Source organism: Peromyscus eremicus, chromosome 7, assembly GCF_949786415.1.
Source record: "Peromyscus eremicus chromosome 7, PerEre_H2_v1, whole genome shotgun sequence".
Taxonomy (NCBI): domain Eukaryota; kingdom Metazoa; phylum Chordata; class Mammalia; order Rodentia; family Cricetidae; genus Peromyscus; species Peromyscus eremicus.
Window position 1 is genome coordinate 93122826 of NC_081422.1, and position 21471 is coordinate 93144296.

General features: G+C 51.2%; 1 protein-coding gene across 1 annotated transcript; it reads left to right on the forward strand.

The window, feature by feature from the left end:
• Positions 1–7615: 7615 nt before the first annotated feature.
• On the forward strand, positions 7616–8734 carry Foxl2 (forkhead box L2). The gene has a single exon (XM_059267079.1). The coding sequence runs from the start codon at positions 7616–7618 to the stop codon at positions 8732–8734; it is 1119 nt and encodes a 372-aa protein (XP_059123062.1).
• Positions 8735–21471: the final 12737 nt, after the last annotated feature.

Consider the following 21471-nt stretch of genomic DNA (forward strand, 5'->3'; position numbering starts at 1 on the left):
GTCCCAAATCATGACACAGAGACTTCTTATTAGTTATGAATGATTGGCTTTAGCTTATGCTCATTTGGGGCTAACTTTTTTTCTTTAACTTAAACCAACCTGTTTCTCTTCATCTACATTTTGCCTCAGGGCTTTTTACCTTTTCTTTCTGTATGTCCTAATCCGTGTCGGTTGGCTGGAAGCTGCCTGCCTGGCTGGCCCCAGGTGTCTCCCTCTCTTTCTTCCCCTTCTCTCCTCTTTTCTTCCCCCTATTCTCTCCTGAACCTAGATTTCTCCTCCTATGTATTCTCTCTGCCTGCCAGCCCCACCTATCCCTCTCCTGCCTAGCTATTGGCCGTTCAGCTTTTTATTAGACCAATCAGGAGCCTTAGGCAGGCAAGGTGAAGCAGCAACACATCTTTACATAATTAAACAAATGCAGCATAAACAAATGTAACACATCTTTACATAGTTAAATATTCCACAACAATTATTGATGCTATTGGTATATTCATAATATATTCATATTACGAATAATAACTGCTGAGATCTTTCTGTGCTTTCTCCATGCCAGACTCTATTCTAAATATTTACATACAGTACCTCAATTTGTCTACTTAGGAACCCCACTGGATGCTGGCATCACCTTTTGCATTTGAGAGAACCAAGTCACAGAGAGGCTGAGTAACCATTCCAAAGCCACGCAGCAAATACATCGCAGAGCCAGGATGTCACTGATATCGCTGAAACCCAAGCTCACACCTTCACCCACTGCTCCATCTTGTCTTGCTGGCTCAGGCAAGATGGAGGCTCCACTCACAGCAGCTGAGACTCTGCTTGCTGATAACTGGGCAGCTTACAGATGCCTGTGCCCTCTGACCCAGCACTCCTACCCTTGGCACACTGCAGCCCATGAACAGTAGCAGCCACGTATAAGAAAACCCAAAGCAGGGCTGTGGGTAACAGTGAAGACTAGGAAATGATCCAATGCCTCTCAACAGGAGCATGGATAAATAAACCACAGCGTGTTCGTACAATGGAATAGTGCCACATAGGGGTAATGAACAGCGCTTGTCTTTGTGTATCGACCAGGAACTTTTTCCCAAACATATGGTTGAATAAAAAAAGCAAGCACGTGTCTTTTAGAGCAACCAGATGCCAGTTATATAAAGCTACAAAATTCCAGAACTTAATGTATCGCCTAGGAGTACATACATGTGTCACACACAGGGCACAACAGGTACAGGGATATTAAACATCAAATTTACCATGATGTTCACTCCAGGAGAGAAACAGGTGGAAAGGAACCAGAGAAAGATGCAGGTGAGTCCTCTACTAATCTGTAAGATTTCTATCTTGAAAAGGAATAATGTAGTGGGTTGTGGGGGCCCACACCTGCCATCCCACCACTTGGGAGGTAGAGGCGGAAGAATCACATGCTTGAGATCAGCCTGGGCTACCTGGTGAGCCCCACTCTGTTCCCTAAAGCATGCCCTGAAATGGGGGAGAAACAGGAATCTAATTCGTTGTTGGTGGGAGCCCATACTGGTTCTTCCTAGGAAGACTGCTTTGCATTGTCTATCAAACTTACAAATGGACATGCCATTTGACCCCAACTGCTAGAAACTTTACTTTCAAATATATGGATCGTACACTAAAGTATTGCTTTCGATAACAAAGGCTTGGAAACAACCTAGACACCACTCTATCCATTAAATTTTCTTTTGCTGTGATAAAATATCTGAGAGAAAAGGCTGGAAAGACAGCTTAGCAAGTAAGAGAATTGAGTGTTCTTACAGGGCACCCAAGTTTAGTCCCAGCACCCACATGGGGCAGTTCACAGCTGCCTGTAACTCCAGCTCCAGGGAATCTAACACCCTCTTCTGGAATCCTCAGGTACCCTCACACACTCGGCATACACCACACACACACACACACACACACACACACACACACACACACACACACAAAGAGAGGGGCCACACGTACATGCAAGAATAAACAATAAAAACAATTCTTAAAAGAACTTTTTTTGTGTCTGACAAAAGCCGCTTTGGGTTCACAGGCCATGAAGGTGGGAGGGCAGGACAGTAAAAGCTTGAGGCAGATGGTCACATTGTATCCACAGTCAGGAAGCTATGAGCTAAACGCTGCTGCTCAGCTCATTTTCTTCTTACTCACTCCAGGGCTCCAGTCCCTGGGATGGAAACTCCTGCACAGACTTGCGCGCAGGTGTGTTTCCTAGGTGATTCCAAATCCAATCACGGTGACAGGCGACAGTGAAGATGAACCAGCTCAGCCGCTCAGCTCTATAAAGAAAATGCATGAAGATGGGGTGTCATGGTGCAGATTTGAAATCCGAGAGATGAGCCCCTAAAGGAGGAGTATCTCAAGTTCCAGGGCAGCCTGAGCTAAGAGAGATACCACAGGGTGGGGGATGAGGGGGGACTGATACAGAGGGATTTCTAAGGTGCTGAATGTGGCATACTAGTTGCTACCATATACAGAAAGTGGCAGTATGCAGGAGAAAATGGGTGTTCATGTTTGTATATGCATAAAATATTTGATAAAACCAGGGTTCTGGCTGCGTGTGAGATGGGTAACTCGGGAACAGATTTCGTACTGCAAGCCTTCTGAATTTTATTTTGGTTCAGGTGAATATACTGCTATTCACAAACGTATATAAAAACGTAAAACTCTGAAGCAAGACAAGGTCCCTTAATTAATTTCCCAGGCTGATATCACTGAGAATTAAGAGGAGCCCTTGTCCTCTGCTCCACTATAGTGACTCCCAGCCTGTCGGTGGTATGTACGGGTAACAGAAGTTGGCATGCCCAGTGTGGTGGCACACACCTTTAGTCCCAGCACTCAACAGGCAGAGGCAGGTAGGTCTCAGCCAAGGCCAGCCTGGTCTATAAAGAGAATTACAGGCCTGCCAGGACTATGCAGTGAGACCCTGTCTTAAAACAAAAAGCTAGGCATCAGTACCCCAGTTCTGTCTGCACCAGGTACCTCTGTGGGCTAACAGAGACCCTGTATGTTTCTGGACTTCAGTTTCCATCATCCATACAACAGTACCTTTTCTGTTCAGACCTGTTACTGATCCTTCACTTAACCGAGCAAAATGCCAAAGCCAAAAAGTACCGGGAACAGGGCACACCAGGATCTTCAATTATCCACTCCCAAAGATCCTAAATTCAGACTATTACCTCCCCCAACAAAAGCCTGCTTGTACCACCACAGCAGTCTGCCAGTAATTATGCCCAATCACAAACCCAGAGCCCAGCAAGGCCTCAATTAGTCCACAAAGGGGCCTAAGGAAGGGTGGGATCCGCGGAGTGTGAAGCCCACACATGACCTCTGCAGAGTCCTGATACCAAGTGGTCCTGAGCAGAAGGCTGTTGGCTGTCTGCCCCCCCCCCTGCCACTCCCAAGACCCTCTCCAGAAACCCACTTTCTGTTCTCTTACTGTCCGCAAATTCTCCCCAGCTCCCCACTTTCCAGGTCAAGGTGCACCATCTTCAAGCCTTACCATCTTCAAGCCTTTGCCTCGTTCTAGAACACGTGACCATCCCGGGACAAACGCTGGAGAGACAAGCTCAGGCCAGGCCTAGAGAGGGCATCTTCTTTGTGGTATCCAGAAACAAAGGGGCCCCTGGCCTATTCTGCAAATGTCCCGAAAACACCACTAAGTTTCCAAACCCACGGTCTGGCAGGTTTTTACGAAGTGGAATCCCCCTCGCACCGACTAGGAAGCCATGAGATGGGAGGGCTTGCTGAGAATGTAAGGAAGGGCTTGGTGTCCAAAGCTGATTTAATACACTTCTACCAAAAAGTGCAGAATCTGAACTAGTATGTGCAACAGGTGAGTTTGGGGGGAGTAGTGGGGCAGAGAGGATTTGGAGTTGATGGAGAGAGGTGGACGGGGTCAGTGTGAGTGTATCGGAGTTATGTAGATGCCTCAGATGTGGGTGTGAGGCTGGAGGTCAGTTGTTATGTATGGAGTTGGGTAGGGAGGGGTAAGCCCCACCGAAGCCCTCTTTCCAATGAGCTGCAGAGGCAGCTTGTGTCTAAGAGAGCTTCAGCCTCCTGGGTTCTTCTCTCCTGGTGCAGGAACGGGAAGCCGGGACTGTTCGGACTGATAAGAAAGGGGACCCGAGGAGCCGGCCGGGTGGCTGTGTGCCCGACCTGAATGGTGCTGGGAAAACGCAGCCTGCCTCGCATGGCCGGCCGCAGTACTTCTGCGGCAGCTGCCGGAAGCCCAGCCCGGGAGAGAAACGTCTTCATGGGGGACCAGTGACTTGCTCACGCCTGCGGTCTAGACGTCGGAGCGCCAAGCCGGCTTGCTGAGAGGCTGCTGCGTCCGCGGCTTCCTAGCACGGCGGCGTTTGCAGGCATTTCTCTAGCGGCACAAGGAGCTGGATGGAGGTGTTGAAGGCTCCTATAAACCTCGGCCAGAGAAACATGGAGCTCCGGCTGGCTAAAGACCATGGCCGCTGGAGGTGGGCGCAGGCCGGAGGTCACTAAGTGGACGCCCAGCTTTGTCAGAATTAACCAGCGAAACGCGGTGGCCCACACAACCTCTGCAAACAGGCCTAGAGGAACAGAATTCCACTCTTGCCAGGACGTAGGGCCCTATCCAGCCTGCCTAAAGGGGTGGGGTAGGAGTGGGAAGTAAATCAAAGTTCCCCCCACAGCTTCTGGGCGCTCCTGCTGCATCCACATCCCGCTGAACCGCGGTGCAAACAAGCTCCTTCTCCCGAGTCTCCTCCAACCCTTATAGCTCTGGCGGCTTACCGCCGGCCAGACGCGGCCCGGGAGGTGATCCCCGCGGCGCCTGAAGTTCTGTTTCCCAGCCTTGTACACGCACGAGGTACCCTTTCTCCACCTGGGATTAGGGTGCTGATCCTGCAAAAGACAGCAAGAAATTAATTCCCAGGGATGCGTGACTCCTATTTCCACTCAAAAACTCCCATAGAGACTTCCTACACCCCCAACACACACACACACACACACACACACACACACACACACACACACACACACACGGGCTCCTTAAAGACTGAAAAGGGAGCCGACAGAGGAATTTGGGGAAGTGATGACATACACAACAATGCTGTCACACCTGGCTGCTGAGGAGCTGAGCAGCGGAAATGGAGTCGTTTGGGAGGTGGGGGGAGAAGGACCCAGGGTCAGCTTGGGTGGTCAAAAAAAAAAAAAAAAGAAAAGAAAAGAAAGAAAGAAAGAAAGAAAGAAAGAAAGAAAGAAAGAAAGAAAGAAAGACAAGAAAAGAAAAGAATTAACAGAAAAAAAGGGAGTAGAGCGACCCCCACCAGAATGAGACCATAGCCAGATGTTTTGCCCCTGCCCAGACCAACCAGACTCATCACTCCTACCCATAGCTGGGCATGCCTGACATTGAGGAAGAAGACAAGCACCTGTAGGCCTGCTCAGAAAGCAGTCAGATTTTGAAGAAGTGCTATTTGTCCCACATGTGCTCAGGGCAGCAATAGATAGCCTAGAAAAACACCCAAGCCATTTGGGAATATTTAAGGGCTGGAAGTAGGTATCTCCCAGGGAAATTAGGAGGATTCCAGCTCCCACTCACCCTGGTGGTTAGACCAGGTTTGCCCTGTTGACCTCTCTGGAGTCATCTTCAAGATACTGGATTCCAGACAGACACACACACACACACACACACACACACACACACACACACACACTGTCCTTTCCCTTCATCTCAAAGTGGGGAGCATGCAATGTAGATAGGTGGTCTTCGGATTCTGGAGCCACAGGCCACTGCGGGCTCTCGGGGTTCTGGAGAACTCTTGCAGATCAAACAGCCTGAGAGAAAGAAGTAAAAGCAGGCACTGAGCTAGCCACCTAGACATGCAATCACTGATACACCTTCAGGGCGTGCTTGCAGACTGCCACTGTTTACAAAGTGTACGCGCCGCACCCAGGAGCCTGGAGATTTGAAACACTAGCTTCTCTGACACTTGAAGACTGCGGACTTGCGTTAAGGCTGAGTTAAAAGACACACCTGATTTTGTGCTGGCGCATATTTCCTCTGATTCTGCTTCTGTTCTTGCGGGTGTAACTGGATATCCACCAGACTTCTGTTATCATCTCAAAACCTTTCGAGAAAGAAGATCAGAACCACTGTCCATCATGACAGAGATGTGAGCAGCTTCCCCGGCCTGCTGCTTTTCTTTGAGTCAGTAACAGAATGACCGACGCTGGGAGGGGAGGAGGCAGGTAAAGATTGTGGGGGTGGGGAAGGAAAAAGAAGAGGCTATATCCACGAACCATGTTTAATCAGATGCTCGATCCACACACCTCACTAATGAGCAAATACAACTCCCAGACCTTGTACATGAGCATACCTGTGTTTCTGAACAGCACATTTTGCACTTACGCAGTATTCCACTTATATCACAGATCGTCCCCCATGGGACACCTGTGCACACAACAGTCCTCAAAGTCCCTCAGGGACATCCTCGGCGGTATCCAAGCCGGAGTACAGGGCACACGACTTGGTCTTTAAAACACACACCCAATTCGTGGGATTGCAAGGCGAATTCCGAGGAGAAACCTGGTCCCTACATCCACCCCGCAGCACAGAGAAGCGAAGCGTCGATGCAAGCAGTACTCCCGGGTGCCTCTTCCTAGCGATCCTTTCCCCGGTCCCAATCTGGCCCAGAGAGCTTGAGGGACAAAGCAGGCCGAAGCTTCTGCTTTCCGTGACACGAGCTCTGGGCTGGTTTACCTCCAGCTGCCGCAAAGTTCTGCCACTCCACCCCGGTCCGGCCCCCTCGCCATCTCGCCCCTCCCTAAGCCTCAAGCTAGAAGTCTAGCCGCAGCACAGCCCCAAGCAGAAGCAAAGGAGTCGTTTTCTGTCACCTGAAAGCTGCCAGGAGGCTTGGATCACCCTTCCTCGCTGGAGACTGCTCCCGGGACACTGGCTGGGTGCAGCTAGCCCCCCATCCAGGCCTTCTGCGAAGCAAGCACCGGCAGATTTCAGGGACTCTGAGAACGTGAGCCCGGGGCTGTCGGCGGGCCCCCTAGACTCCCGAGGCCGGGGCAGGCCGGTCCAAGCTGTGCCGGCCGTTTAAAAAAAGAGACTTAGAGATGAACTCGCCCGTGCGCTGCTGGCTGCCCCGCTATAGGGGCGAAGGCCCCTGACGCAAGCGGAACTCGGCGGAGCCCATACGAATCAGAACGGAGCAAGGCTCCTGGCGCACTAGGGACTCCAGGAGGCAGCTGCGCCAGAGACGCGGGTCGCGCCTCGGGAAACCGGGCGGTGGGGGGAGGGGAAAGCTCAACCAAGAAAACCTACCGAGGCGGGGACTGGCCTGGGCGGGGAGGGGCGGCGGGGCCGGAGCCCCTCGCTGTTGGGCAGACTCCCGATGGCCAGAGGCTGACTTCCACTCCCGCCGACCGCTCCCCGGGGGGAAAGAGAAGAGAGCGAGAGCGGCGCGAGGCCTCCGGCCCCCGCAGCCTGCAGAAGTTGGAGGCTCGGCCGCAAGCGCACGCTCCTGCGTCCGCCTGCAAGGCGAGCCTGTGCCCGGAGAGCACAGCCCCGGGGCGGCCCGGCCAAGGAGCTCCGGGTTTTGGTTTTTTTTTTTTTTTTGTCATGATGGCCAGCTACCCCGAGCCGGAGGACTCCGCGGGGGCCCTGCTGACCCCGGAGAGCGGGCGGGCAGTCAAAGAGCCCGAGGCGCCTCCGGCGAGTCCCGGCAAGGGCGGCGGGACAGCACCCGAGAAGCCGGACCCCGCGCAGAAGCCCCCGTACTCGTACGTGGCGCTCATCGCCATGGCGATCCGCGAGAGCGCCGAGAAGAGGCTCACCCTGTCGGGCATCTACCAGTACATCATCGCCAAGTTCCCGTTCTACGAGAAGAACAAGAAGGGTTGGCAGAATAGCATCCGCCACAACCTCAGCCTCAACGAGTGCTTCATCAAGGTGCCGCGCGAGGGCGGCGGCGAGCGCAAGGGCAACTACTGGACGCTCGACCCGGCCTGCGAGGACATGTTCGAGAAGGGCAACTACCGGCGCCGCCGCCGCATGAAGCGGCCCTTCCGGCCGCCGCCGGCTCACTTCCAGCCGGGCAAGGGGCTCTTCGGGTCCGGAGGAGCGGCGGGTGGCTGCGGCGTGGCGGGCGCGGGGGCCGACGGCTACGGCTACCTGGCGCCGCCCAAGTACCTGCAGTCGGGTTTCCTCAACAACTCCTGGCCCCTGCCGCAGCCGCCCTCGCCCATGCCCTACGCCTCCTGCCAGATGGCGGCGGCCGCTGCAGCAGCTGCGGCGGCCGCGGCAGCCGCCGGCCCGGGCAGCCCCGGTGCAGCCGCGGTAGTCAAGGGGCTGGCGGGCCCCGCCGCCTCCTACGGGCCGTACTCGCGCGTGCAGAGCATGGCGCTGCCGCCGGGCGTCGTGAACTCCTACAACGGCCTGGGGGGCCCTCCCGCCGCGCCCCCGCCGCCGCCGCACCCCCACCCGCACCCTCACGCACATCATCTGCACGCGGCCGCCGCACCCCCGCCAGCTCCGCCACACCACGGGGCTGCCGCGCCGCCCCCGGGTCAGCTCAGCCCAGCTAGCCCGGCCACCGCCGCGCCCCCGGCACCCGCGCCCACGAGCGCGCCCGGCCTGCAGTTCGCCTGCGCCCGGCAACCCGAGCTCGCCATGATGCATTGCTCTTACTGGGACCACGACAGCAAGACGGGCGCGCTGCACTCGCGCCTGGATCTCTGAGAGCCACGGTATGCGGGCGCGGCCCCCCGGGGTGCAGGAGCGGAGCTCGGGTCGCAGCCGCAGGGTCGCAGCCTCAGCAGCCGGCCGGGACAGCGCACACTCTGGGACAGCCTCTTGAGCCAGAGCCCTCGAGCCTTCTGCGCCTCCTCGTTCGGCTGGGCTCCTGCGGCTCCGCTTTGTCGCCTCCGCTGCTCCTCCGGTGCTCTTCCCCACCGCGGCCTCTGACTTCGCGCGCTCCGGGCCCGAGGCCGCCCCCTCCGCGCTTTCCGCAGGCCTCTTCTCCTCCCGGCGTCCCAGAGTCACCGCAGGGAGTGTGTCCCCGGCCGAGGTGCGGCCGAAGTGTCTGGCGGCGCTGACTTCTTGACCTTCTCTTGCAGGTCGGTGGACTCCCGCTTGACTTTCTCCCCCTACACCCTGACTGCCGGGCTGTCTGCGCTAGAAGCGCTGGGCTGCTGGGGTCGCGGGACCCACGCTGCCGGAGGAAGGGAAGAACATGTCTGGTCGCTCCGCGATCCCGCCTGGAACTGATCAGAAGCCGCTCGCAAAGGGGCCCACTGGGCGGGGCGGGGGTTGAGCCCCAGGCTGGAGCAGGGACAGCCTCGTTCCGCGGCCTGTAATCGGGTTCACATCCCCGCGCCTAGCGAGGCCGCCGTGCCTCCGCTCTTCAGCGCACGGCTTCGAGCACCTCCAGGTCAGGGGGGCTGGCTAACGTCTTGCTAAAAAGATCGGTGAGGTTTTTAAAGATATTAAAAAATACTTTTCAAGGGGAAAAAAAGAGAGAGGGGGAGAAAAAACTTTCATCGAGAAAAAACGGTGAAGTGTTATGGCCTTCGAGTTTGCTGAAACCAAACAACAAAATCAAAAGCTTTTCTTTCTTCATCGTCCCTGCTGGGAGATTTGTGTAGAATTCCCGTAGTGATTTCAGAAGGCTGTGTTCAGAGCCGAGAGAAAATAACTAGCTAAAAGAAGGTTTTCACTACAAACCGGGAGTTTTCCTCTCTATTTTAAAAAATAAATTCAAAACAAATTTTCCCGGATCTTCCGATTCTAGCCTGGGATGCCAAGAGATCACTGCCTGGCAGGGCCACACTTCGGGGATGACACTCCCCTCCCTGATTTTTGTTTTTCAAATGTCTTACTTCTTCCACCTTCGGAAGGAGAAATGTGAAACCGGCCAAGGCCGGCCCACACGGGCTTGTGGCCCCAGCCGGCTGGCCTGAAATTTCCGCGACCTGGTGGTTGAATAATGTCGTTCGGGGACCAAATTTTCTAGAGGGAACTAGAGCACTTTTGTTGTATTTGTATGTGTGCGCGCGCGTCCCTTGTCAATTCCCAAATAAATTCTTTGTTTTTTTCTTTTAACACGGACTTACATTGTTTCTTTTACGTGGTAGTTCAACAGCTAGCTAGCTAAAAGAGCGAGCCCTTCGGCAAAATTGTGTCCATTTAAAAAAGTGACACAAACAAGGGCTGAGAGCAACCAGGGTGGCAGTCGCTTTGGGCTGTCGCTACTGCTTTGTTTTTCTGGAGATTGTTTGTTTTTCCTGTGTCATCGCTCGTCTGTGGCGGCTGTTTAACAGCGGCAAAGATACCGGTCCTTCGCTGGAGGCTACTGGAGGCATGGCTTGTTCTACTCTTGGGCCCGTGTAAGTTTGTATTTTGCCTCTTACATAATTGTACTAGGTGTATGCACGGTGTTCTCATTATTATCCTCATACTTCTAAGGGTTCTTTCGAGTCAAATATATCACATTATGTGAGGGGTTTTTTTCCATATAAAATCCCGATTTCAGAAACACACTGCAAGCTGCAAGCTTTTCTACAATGTACTAGTTGATTTGTTGTGCTGTTGTTTTTAACAATCGGCATTCATTGATTTTGAGATAAGGGTAGAAAACTTGGTGCTTTTCCTGAAGTTGAGTGCACTATATGCTACAGTGATGAACTTTGTTTTTTTTTTTCTTTACTGAGCTCATCAAATAACGAATTAAGATCCATGCTTTCATTAAGATACAAAAGGTGTTTGAGCTGGTTGCAGTCTAAATCTCTCCGACGCATTAGAGGAGGCTGGCTTTCAGTTTTCAGATGGAGTGACAGATACTGGATCTCTTACAGTTGTTGGGAGCTGATACAACAAGGACTAGATCCCATGCCCAGCCATACATCTTATGCCTCCCTTTCTCCCTCCTTTGCTAAGAGACAGGTCCAGAGAAGTAAGTTGGGAGCAGCAGTGAGCTTGAGGAATAAACTTAATAGGTCCTCATTTCCGCCAACCGAACATCTAATGTTGGGAATGTCAGGGTGGTATTTAGATTGTTATGTTGCTGGGACCAAGGGGAAGTCATTCCCACTCAAAATGCCCTGTCCTCCCACAAGTATCTCAGAAGGAGGATACAGGGTGGAAGAGGAGGTTCTGTGGATTCTCAAAGTTAGGGAATAAAGCCTGTCCAACCACCGGGGGCAGGCTGAAAGGAGAATCTCAGTGGCAGTGGGAAACAGGAGAATCCCATCAGGCCGAGGGTGCTTCTGTAGCCCGACGTCTCAACTGTCTGATTAAGGAGGGTTCCAGAAAAGACAGCAGCATGCTGTGTGTGCTCCTCCATGATTTCTGTTTCAAATATGTATCCTACGGATAGTGGTGTAGTCTGTGGCTGATAGAAATGTGCCTCTGGTGTCTGTTATTTAACAGTGGTAGGGTAGGAGGTGTGTCTATCATTCACCTGCAGAGAGGATGAATGACACATTCAGGACACTGTAATAACCATATGACTAACACTAGAGAGTACTTACTGTTGCATTCATACCTCATGCTGATGTAAGCAGTTGTGTTCTGGGTGTGTATTTCTGTCTCACTGAACGATAACAAAGTACGTACACCCTTCGCTTCGTCTGGCAGAGGCTCCCTGTTCTGGGACTAGTTGTCAGCACCCCTTCAAACTGCTATCCAGAGCAGAAAACAGGGGGACAGCTTCGGAGACAGGGCTCTTGGTGGCCAGGTCGTCGTTGCCCATGTCCAGAGCCTGCACCGCAGAATCTCTCACTGCCCCCAAGAACTAACCAGCAAGAGGCCCGCAGCTGGAAAGCCTTTGCCAAGTAAGGAAAACTAGATGAAGGAATTACTGAGGGTTTCCCAAGAGTTTACACCGTGGTTGGAGGAGGTAAGAGAAGGGAGCCACTTCCCCAGGGATGCCTCCAGAAAGACATCTGTCTCTAATTCCAGCCCTAAGGGGTTCTCCAAAGCGCTGAAAGTTGGTCGTTTTCCCTAGTTGGGGACAATAACAAACCTTGTTCATCTCAAATTTCCTTTCTCTCCTCTCTTTGCACTTTTGAATTTGTTAGAGAATCTGATTCAGATAACTTCCTAAGTGAGAGCAAAGGTATTTAAGAGAGTTCCTGACACAGAATGATTATTCCTTCACATACACAGTCTGACTTGGATAGCTAGCAGCTCATGTAGGTATGTACATATATGTTTGTAGTGTGCTCTATAACGTGACATAGAGTCTGATGCTAATATCCTACCAATTTCTGAAGGTTCTGGGTAATGAGTTGTTAAACATGGTGAATGATGTGGTGTGTGTGTGTGTGTGTGTGTGTGTGTGTGTGTGTGTGTGGCGGCGGTGCACGTGGTAGGGGTGTTGTGTGTCTAAACATTCCCAAATACTGACAGAATACAGCATTTTCTCACCTTTACATCCAGTCTCTTACAATTACCTTTCCTTTCCCTAAAAGCCTAAAGTGGGTTGGTGGAGGGATATCCAGTTCTCTTACGGGACTAAGTCATCATCAGCATAGTTTCACATTCCATTCCAGTGTGTGGAGGGGTATTTGCTCTTGGGTATCAGTAGAGAGTTTTCAGCTCTATACTCTGCTTGGAGGCATCCAGACGTTGTATTGTCTTTTGCAAGCCAAGATTGAAAAATCAGTCATGTAGAGCCCCCTGGTGGTGGGTAGAAACTGGGGGCAAATCCAGGCTTCATTGGAAAGCACTTTGGTGAAGACTTGGAGCTTGCCAACTGCTGACTAAAAATCTTGCCCTCCCCACAAAGGGGTCCCAAGACCAGAAAGTGATTTGGTCAAGCTCAAGATTCCCAAAGTGTCCCCACTTTATTTAAATAGCAATTAACTATACCCTGTGGGCTGTGGCACCACTGTATGGCAGCCCGCTCAGAGTAGCCCATGGAACCTGAAGGAAGGGCTAAAATCAGGAGCCAGAACCTCTCTGTCATAGGATAGGATGTCCCTACCACGGGCAAGCAGCTGACCGGGGCAGTATTTATGCCCCACCTTCTCCCCCTGATGATTCTTTAAACCAAGTGGGTCAGTGACTATGTGCTTTCTGGACAAAGAGGGCTCCAAGGTGTACCAGAGGAGTGTCTGGGTCCCAGGAACCAAGCTCATACTATTGAGTACTTGAAGATCTGACCACAGAAGTGATCAGCTGCAGGTCACTAGCCCCAGAAATCCTCAGGGGAGACCCGAGAGCAGGTGACATGAGCTGCCACCTGGCTCTGTGGGTCACTCAGCTCTGAGACAAAGCGCAGCCCTGAGCGTGAGCTTGGGCAGGGTGTTCAGCAGGAACTGGTTTGTGGCCCAGGTTCTGGCTTGAAATGAAGTCATGACAGTTTGTTCTGAGTCCGTGTTACCCCAGAGAGGTGGTTTATGCAGGATGAGACACGGACAGGAGCCTGTACACTGGGAAGAACTGGCATGGGAACCAGGTGTCTTGCTTTAATGACTATACCCTTGGCAAAATGTTGATTTCAGATTTCAAAATGATTACAATAGTCAAATATTCTGATTCAAAATCCCTAGTTTATTGTTGAGTAAGTTTCCAGTTCATGGAAGAAGGGAGAAAGAGAAGGGTCAAGCCTTTAGTAATAACTCCAGAGGGGACCACCAGCTGTCATTGCCTGGGCACCCCAGGAACCCAGACAAGCCAGCACCCACCAGGGTCCAGGCACAGCTAATGGTATCTGTCTTGCCCAGTCCATTGACATCAGGAATGAGGCACCAATGGCACTGAACACTTGACCCCTAAGGGCACAGGTGATGACGTCTTGGACTTACCTGGAAACCTCCCTATTGCTTCTTTCAAGGCCATTTTCTCTGATATTCGAGGTTTTTCTCTGAGAAAGATGCCTTTCCCATAGGTCACCCTCCTCACTGATGCAGGAATGTTTGGGTTTTTCTTTACCCTTTTCAGTAGAGCAGAAGGTGGCCACCCTCTGTGGGAGATGGGGGGAGGGCATGTTAGCCTGTGGGTGACCTTCCCTGGGCCTTTGGGTAGAAATAGGGAAGGAGGGGCAAACTCCGGATGCGGGCTGTGGAAGACGCGGGACTGCGGGGGGGGGGGGGGCGAGAGGTAGTGCGGGACCAGCTTCTGGGAAAAAAAAAAAGGGGGGGGGTCCTAGGCCTCCAGGGACGAGGGCACCCTCTTGTGGGCAGCCTGCAAGCTGAGACCCTTCGGCTTGGGCTGAAACTCTCCAGCTAGTCCTAGTCAGACTTTGGGGATCGGGGAATGAAACTGTTCAGTAGGCAGGTCTGAGCCTAATGTAGTCTGCACTGCAAGGCAAGGGTAGGAATCCTCAGAGAGCGGGAAAGATCGCAGCGGGACTGCAGCAAACTGAGACCACAGCCTGATTAGCTGTCTTTGGTAATACTGCTAGCACATCAAACAACGCAAGCCTTTCCCTGGATTCTCATCTGTATAAAAGGAACATTGGGCAGACAAACAAAAGGAAAAAGCAGGGTCCCAGGAAACGTTCATCCCTGTGGACTAGGGGGAAGAAGCACTGGCCATTTACCTTTTTGTTGTTTGCTTCTAGAAGAGAAAAAAAGGAAATTCTCCACGTATTTTTGAAAAATCTTTCCCAACTACCACTAAAGGCAGTTAGAGTGAACAGAGAGTCAGGAAACGGCCCCCGCCCGTGGTGACACGGGGCCTTTGTCCTCTTTCCTGAAGCCCCCGCGACTACTGACCGCTGAGATAAAGGCCGGGTCAGGGCCCTGTGGAATCCCGGGGGAGGGGGCAGCGGGTCGTCCCGATGGCCCCTTTCAACTCCGTGTGGAGAGTTGACAATTCCAACTCCGCTGACCTCGTGGGCCTACCAAACAGGGGCCACAGCCTGCCTCGGTTCCCAAACCCGTTTGCCCAGAGAGATTTCTGCCGGTCCGCATTCTCACCAGCACTTTTATTTTCTATTTAGAGACTTGGACGGAAGGGCTGCGCTCCCTGTGGACCTGCTTCTCATAGGAGGAATAGTGTGCAGCCTTTGCAGCCTTTGCTAGGCTTGGCTGTCCCTATCCGATTCTGTCTGGTGTCTGCACTGCCTTAACTATGTGCCTGCTGTTCTTTGTCCCCTCCTGCTGAATTTCAAATTGTCTGGACCGTGTCTTCTGTTCCCCAAGACCCTCTGCAGAGAAGGCACTAGAGAAGCTATGAGCCTAGGCTATCTACTGCTGTGCTTTAGAAAGCTGGGTCTCTGCAGAACTTAAATCTGCTTGAGTAACTTTTGTGACAATGGCCTTGGGCTCCCCATGGCACCCTAGACACTCCTGAGTGCCCTGCTGCTCCGAACCCCCTTGAAGGAACAGAGGAGCAGAGGCAAGCTACGGGCTGGTATTGAAATGGAGAGTTATCCAGCGGCCACCCCGAGCATTGTTCATTCAAGCCTTGTAGTGAGTGCCCTGAGATTCCTCAGCTCCAAAGGACCCTAGAGCCACGTATTCTCCCAAGTTACCAAGTTAGCTCTACTTCCTCCAAGGAGACTTGTGGGGTGGAGGCTCCATGCAATCATCCCTAAGCTGAAACACTGTATCCCCGGGATGGTTATACAAGAAGTAAAGCCCAGGGCACCCACCAGCTCTGGGGTCTCTGTCCCCAGTGAAACTGGAGCTGCCCACCAACCCGCCGGCAGATGAGAGATAAAGGAACCCAGTGGCGCCAAGTCGCGCTGACCTGCAGACCCGGATCCAGCCTTTTCCGCACCCCAGAGCAGTACAGAAGACCCTACTTCCCCGGAGCCATTGACCTAGCTAGGGAGAAATAGGCCGGCTGAACAATGTGTGCACCCTGCCTCCAAACATAGACCTTCTTCGGTTGGCCCGCTAAGTGCAGTGTGTATGCTCTCGCCTGTAGGAGGATGTCCTGTATGTGTGTCCTTGGTCAAGCATCCTTGTCCATGTGTTTGTCCTGTTTGCACAGAGACAAACATGCCCATTGAAAGCAGGACCGATGCAGATGCGTGTGCACATGAGTGAATGATTCTAGCATCTAACCTGTTGTCCAGCGGGCACAACACAGGTAGTAAAACACTGGCTACTCTTGAGTCACAATGATGACTTACACTTAGGCTTTTACAGTTTTCAAACATGATTTTCACAACAACCCCGGGAAATGCTCTCCTTTCCAATTTTTCAGAAGGAGAAAGGAGCCAAGAGCAATCAAATAGGGCCCGTTTTACAACCAATCTGTGAGAGACAGAAACTAGCCAAAGCTCTTGGGATCCTGGCTGCTGCCCAAAGCTCTCCAAAGTGGGTTTATTTAGTGTTTGTAAGGGATCCCAGCTAGGTGGGACCTTTGGGCCTTTTGACAGGCTTCCTTGGAGACCCACCACAGCAAGCAACAGATTTTTTTTTCCCCCATTCCTTTGCAAACGATCCTTTCCAGATCTGGGTGACCCAAATACTCATTACGGAAGAGTTCCAGGCTGGTCCGAAAGCTGATAGGGCGCTCCCTGGTGCATTTAGGCAGTGGCCTGACCTTGTGCAAAGGGATTCCAAATTCCACCTGGGTTCTGAGGCAGCAACTCAGGCACGGAGAAAAGATCGTGTCCCTCCGCCCCCCCCCCCCCCCCCGAGTCAAACCTAGCAGCTCTGCGTTGAGCCAAACCAGAGCAGCAAAAGAAACCTGAGTTCACTTAGCTCCTGCTGTCTGGAATCCCTAACTTAAGACCCAGGGCTGACCATGCCAATTTCACAGTAGTGGTTACTAGGAGAATAGAGCAGAGCAGTGAGTAGTTCCTTCAGCTCAACACCCGGAAAATGGCCAGGGAAAGGCTGGAATCCCCAGTTAGGTTTGTCTGGCTCCCAGAGCGGATCACCTGGTTACTGATAACTCCGTGTCTCCACGTTGGAACTATCCCACTGTTAGCCTCTGGCTTCCCTTGCCAAGGACGCGAAGTTTTCCCTAGTTCACTAACATCACTAGGTTTCCAGATGCTTGGACTCTCTACTGAGGGGTAGAACCTTCCTGGGTGCAGAACCTTTGCTTTCTTTCCTCAGGCTTAGTCCCCTTCCCTGCAAGCCCTCATTGTCGCAGAGTGAGGTTGTCCGAGGATTATAGATGAACCCCATCTCACAGGGTGCCCTTGAGTCTCCGCGTCTGGCTCCTCCGACAGACGTGGCTGCTCTCAGAGCTCCAAGGCCACCTCTACTCTCTGCAGGGTCGGGTCGTTGGAACTCAGCCCGAGGTTCGGCAAGGTCGTTGTTCAACCTCACAGCCTACAGGCTGCCCTCTGCTGGCACCAAACGACATCACCGCCAACTCCTTTGCCACTCAGGAGCTGCAGCCTCAAAAGAGTGCAGAAAAAGACGTCCCCACTGTCGCTCGATCTCCAAAGTGAATGTCGCACCTTCAACTACCGAACCTTCCCATATTCAGCAGCCACCTATACTAGCTCCCCAAGGTTGCTCGAGACTCTAGGTAGTCAAACTAGAAGCTTTGAAGTCAACTGCAGCTCTGCGCAGGCAACTGCTGCATTGCGGTTTCCGCGGGACCCGGGAACAATCATCCCTCCCCGAGGCAAGCCTTCGGCGACGCGGCTGGAAAGCAGCAACCCAGCAGCGCCCGCCAGACCCTTAGCTGCAGGCCACCGGCGGACTCAAGGGACCCCAGGGAGAGCCCCAGGCTGTGCTCAGGCCTTTGAGTCACCGGAGCACCGATCTGATGAGGCTTAGGCATCCAGACCCGCGCCCCCCAAAACCTGCCTCTGGCGTACTCTTAACGCCCCTTGGACATTGCCTCGGCTCTGGGCGCCTCCTAATTCCTGCAATGCATTTGTCTCCCCCCAACAAATGGGCAGCGCCGCATGACAGGAAGGGCTTCTCTCTCTGCCCGCACACCACAGGCCCTCCTCCGGGCTTGCTGACAGAACCGATTTCAGATGTCTCACCCTGGCTCTGGAAGGACTTTGGCAGTGAGGCGGAGAATGTTCCACCGACTGCAATCCACTCTGCGGCAGAAATCAGTAACCACACCTGTGCGTTTCCAGCAGGACTCCGCACATTTTCACTTTTTCCTCTAGTTACAAAAATAACTCAAACTGAAAATAGAGAAAGTAAAGTATTAAGATTCTCTCTCCCCCCTCTCAGTCTCTCAACCCACCCCCCCCCCACACACCACCAAAATTACAGTAATTCCAGCCATTCTCTGACAAAGGTAACCACAGCTAAAACCTTGTTAACATTTCTCTTGTCATTTATTCGTATGTTGTAATAAAAACAAGTCCAATTCCCTAGTTAACGCACTGTAATGTCCATAGAATTTACAGGGTCTTGGTATATATGTAGCACAGGTGGCTTCCTCCTGCCTCAGCTCCCAAGTGAGACTTTTCAGTTTTGTGTCCTACTTGTCTTAAACTTTGTCTATATGGATTTCTCCAGATCTTGTTGAAAAAAAATATGCAATGACTGTTTAATAACCCATCCAATGGATGAACTACCAGTTCTATTTCCCGACTAAGAATATTTCCTTAGCCACACTCCATGGCTACACAATTAGTAGTTAATCAGTAAATATTAATTCTTTTAATAATCAAATAAGGAGAGCTAGGGTCCCATTCTCAGGACACAAAGAATCCAACCAAAAATGTATGGCTGCCTTGCTCTAGATTAGAAGAGGACCTTCTAGACCCTTCTGACAGCTACCTCCCTCTGCTGGAGACCCAGGGAGCAGGACTGATGGGAAGGATGGTTTGAAAACCACCAGCCATCAGTATTGCAGCAGAACAACCATCCTCTGCTCCCTCTAGGACCAAAGCCAGGCAAACTGAAAATGAAACAGTATTAGTGACCTGAATCTGTGCAATTCCTTGTAAGGGTAGGGGTCAAATATGCATTCACTTGACCCTCAGGAAAGCTGCTTATGTTCTCTGAACTGCTGCCTACAAACTTCAAGAATAATGCCTTCTACATCGAGTGAATAATTATATCCTCAGCCCGGTCCCCATACAAAGAAAGCTCCACCATGTGGTAGTTACCACTTCTCCCGCCTGTCTCCATATCAGCTATGGCTGCTGCTTCTGGCAGTAGCTATGGGCTTTGGGATCACTGTGATTGCCCTCTCCCTCAACTCCTGACCTCATGACTACTGTTAAATACAAGCCCAAATTCTGGCACGAAGCTGGGCACAGGTTCTCAGGGCTCAGGCAGTTGTTTCCAACACGCTGGTTGGGCTGCTCATGACCTACTGACAATCAGGCCTGGGCTTGGGTTGTTAAAACAGGAAAATATGCAAACCCTTCATTCACAGGGATCCGGCTATTGTTGGGTCAGAAATGATATTTTTGTTTCTAAAATAAAAGTTACCTTTGCGGCCACACACACACACACACACACACACACTTACTTTCGTCTCTAGAGCTCAGAAGGCAACTGATCTGATTCATTTCACCAGCTCAAGTAGCCTGGCTGGAAAGGCCCATTTGGCTTGAATTTATGTCCTATGAACTCCAACAAGACTGAGCTCCACTGGGTTCTGTTTTTATGTCCACAATAAAAGTGGACCTTTTTTGGTCTGCCATACAAAATACCTTCCAAAATCTGTCTTCCATAAGGGATAGGACGATTAGAACACCACTTCCCTCTGAAAGGAAACTCAAAAAGAATTTAATCGTTGTGTTTTTGTTTTTGTTTTTGTTTTTGTTTTGAGACAGGGTTTCACTATGTAGCCTTGGATGGCCTGGAATCCACTGTGTAGATGAGGCCAGTCTCAAACTCAAGAGGTCTGCCTTTGTCCCCCCAAGAGCTTGGAATAAAGGCATGTGCCTAATTTTAAAAACTTTAATTTAGACCCAAGTTTGGTGATCTAATCTCAGCATGCAACAACTTAGGTGTGAGGATACATGTGTTTGAGACCAGCCTGGGCTACATCAAGGCAGAGCAAGCTCCCTTGGCAAGACCTTGTCTTCAAAACAAAACAGCAAAACCCATTTTAACCCAACCAGTCTAATCCTGTAATCTCAAATCACACATACACACACACACACACACACACACACACACACACACACACACACCCCTCACAGAGAAAAGTTTTTAAGCAGATAGACAGGCAGATAGATAGATAGATAGATAGATAGATAGATAGATAGATAGATAGATTGGAGAAAAAGTCTCACTTTGTAACCCAGGCTGTCCTGAAACTTCCTATGTGGCCATTCTAGGCATCTTTGTAACTTAGTCTCCTGAGTATTGTTATAAAAGGCATGAGCCACCCTACCTGATTGGCTGAGGAGGGTAAAGTGCTATCCTGGTCCTGTCAACTGGAACTGCTGTTGAGGAAAAGGGTCTGACTATGAGCCTTTCCAGAAGGTAGAGATCAGTTAGCATTCATTAGGGAGCAGGTAAGCAGACATCCCCTAACCTCTTATTATTGTTAGTCTGAAACTAATCCACTTGCTGTGGTGGTTTGAATGAGAATGGCCCTCATAAACTTATATGTTGGTGGAACTGTTGAGGAAGGATTAGGGGGTGTGGCCTTGTTGAGGAGGTGTGTCACTGGGGATGAGTTTGGAGGTTTTAAAAGTCCATGCCCTTCCCAGTGTCTCTTCTCTGCCTCCTGCTTGTAGATCAGCTGCTGTCCCAGCCACCACGCCTCCACTCCACCATCACAGGCTCTAACCCTCTGGAACCAGAAGCCCAATTAAACACTTTCATTTTGGAAGTTGCCTTGATCATGGAGTCTTATCACAGCAATAAGAAAGAAACCAACACACTTGCTCAAGAGTTTCTGATCCTAACTAGTATCTGAAAGTATCTAGGTAGCTTTAAAAAATGACTCTTCCCAGGCTCCACATGGAGGGTGGGCCAGGACACTTGGGTTTTTTTTAATAACCATGCTGGTTCTAATATAGAACTGAGGTTGAGTTCTGTGGCAAAAACCAGATACAGAACAATAAGCCAATGTAGCCACTCCCGAATAACATGAACTCAAAGTAACCAAAATTAAGAGGAAAATTATTAAAAGGTGGTATTTGGTGGCTGGAGAGATGGCTCAGAAGTTAAGAGCACTGACTGCTCTTCCAGAGGACTCAGGTTTGAGTCTCAGGACCCACGTGGCAGCTCACAACTATCTGGAACTCCAGTTTCAGGGGATCTGACGCCCTCTTCTGGCCTCCTCAGGCACCAGGCACACACATAGTGCACAGACATAGAAGCAGGCAAAACATCCATACACATATGTATTTTCAAAATGGTTTTTACATAGCTTATTTCCATCTAGAGACTAGCATATTAATCTAAATTTCAAATGCCATGATTATTCACATTTGATAGTTTCTAAATCTCTTAAATGTGTTAAATGTCCGAAGATACTTGCTTTTCTGGAGATCTCAGACATTATATTCCCTGTCCTTTTCTGGGATCTTTTGTCAGGGCAGTCTCAAAACTCTCCAAATTGGACAGTATTGACCATGCTTGCCTCCATCCACAGTCCCAAACTTCAGGATGTTCATG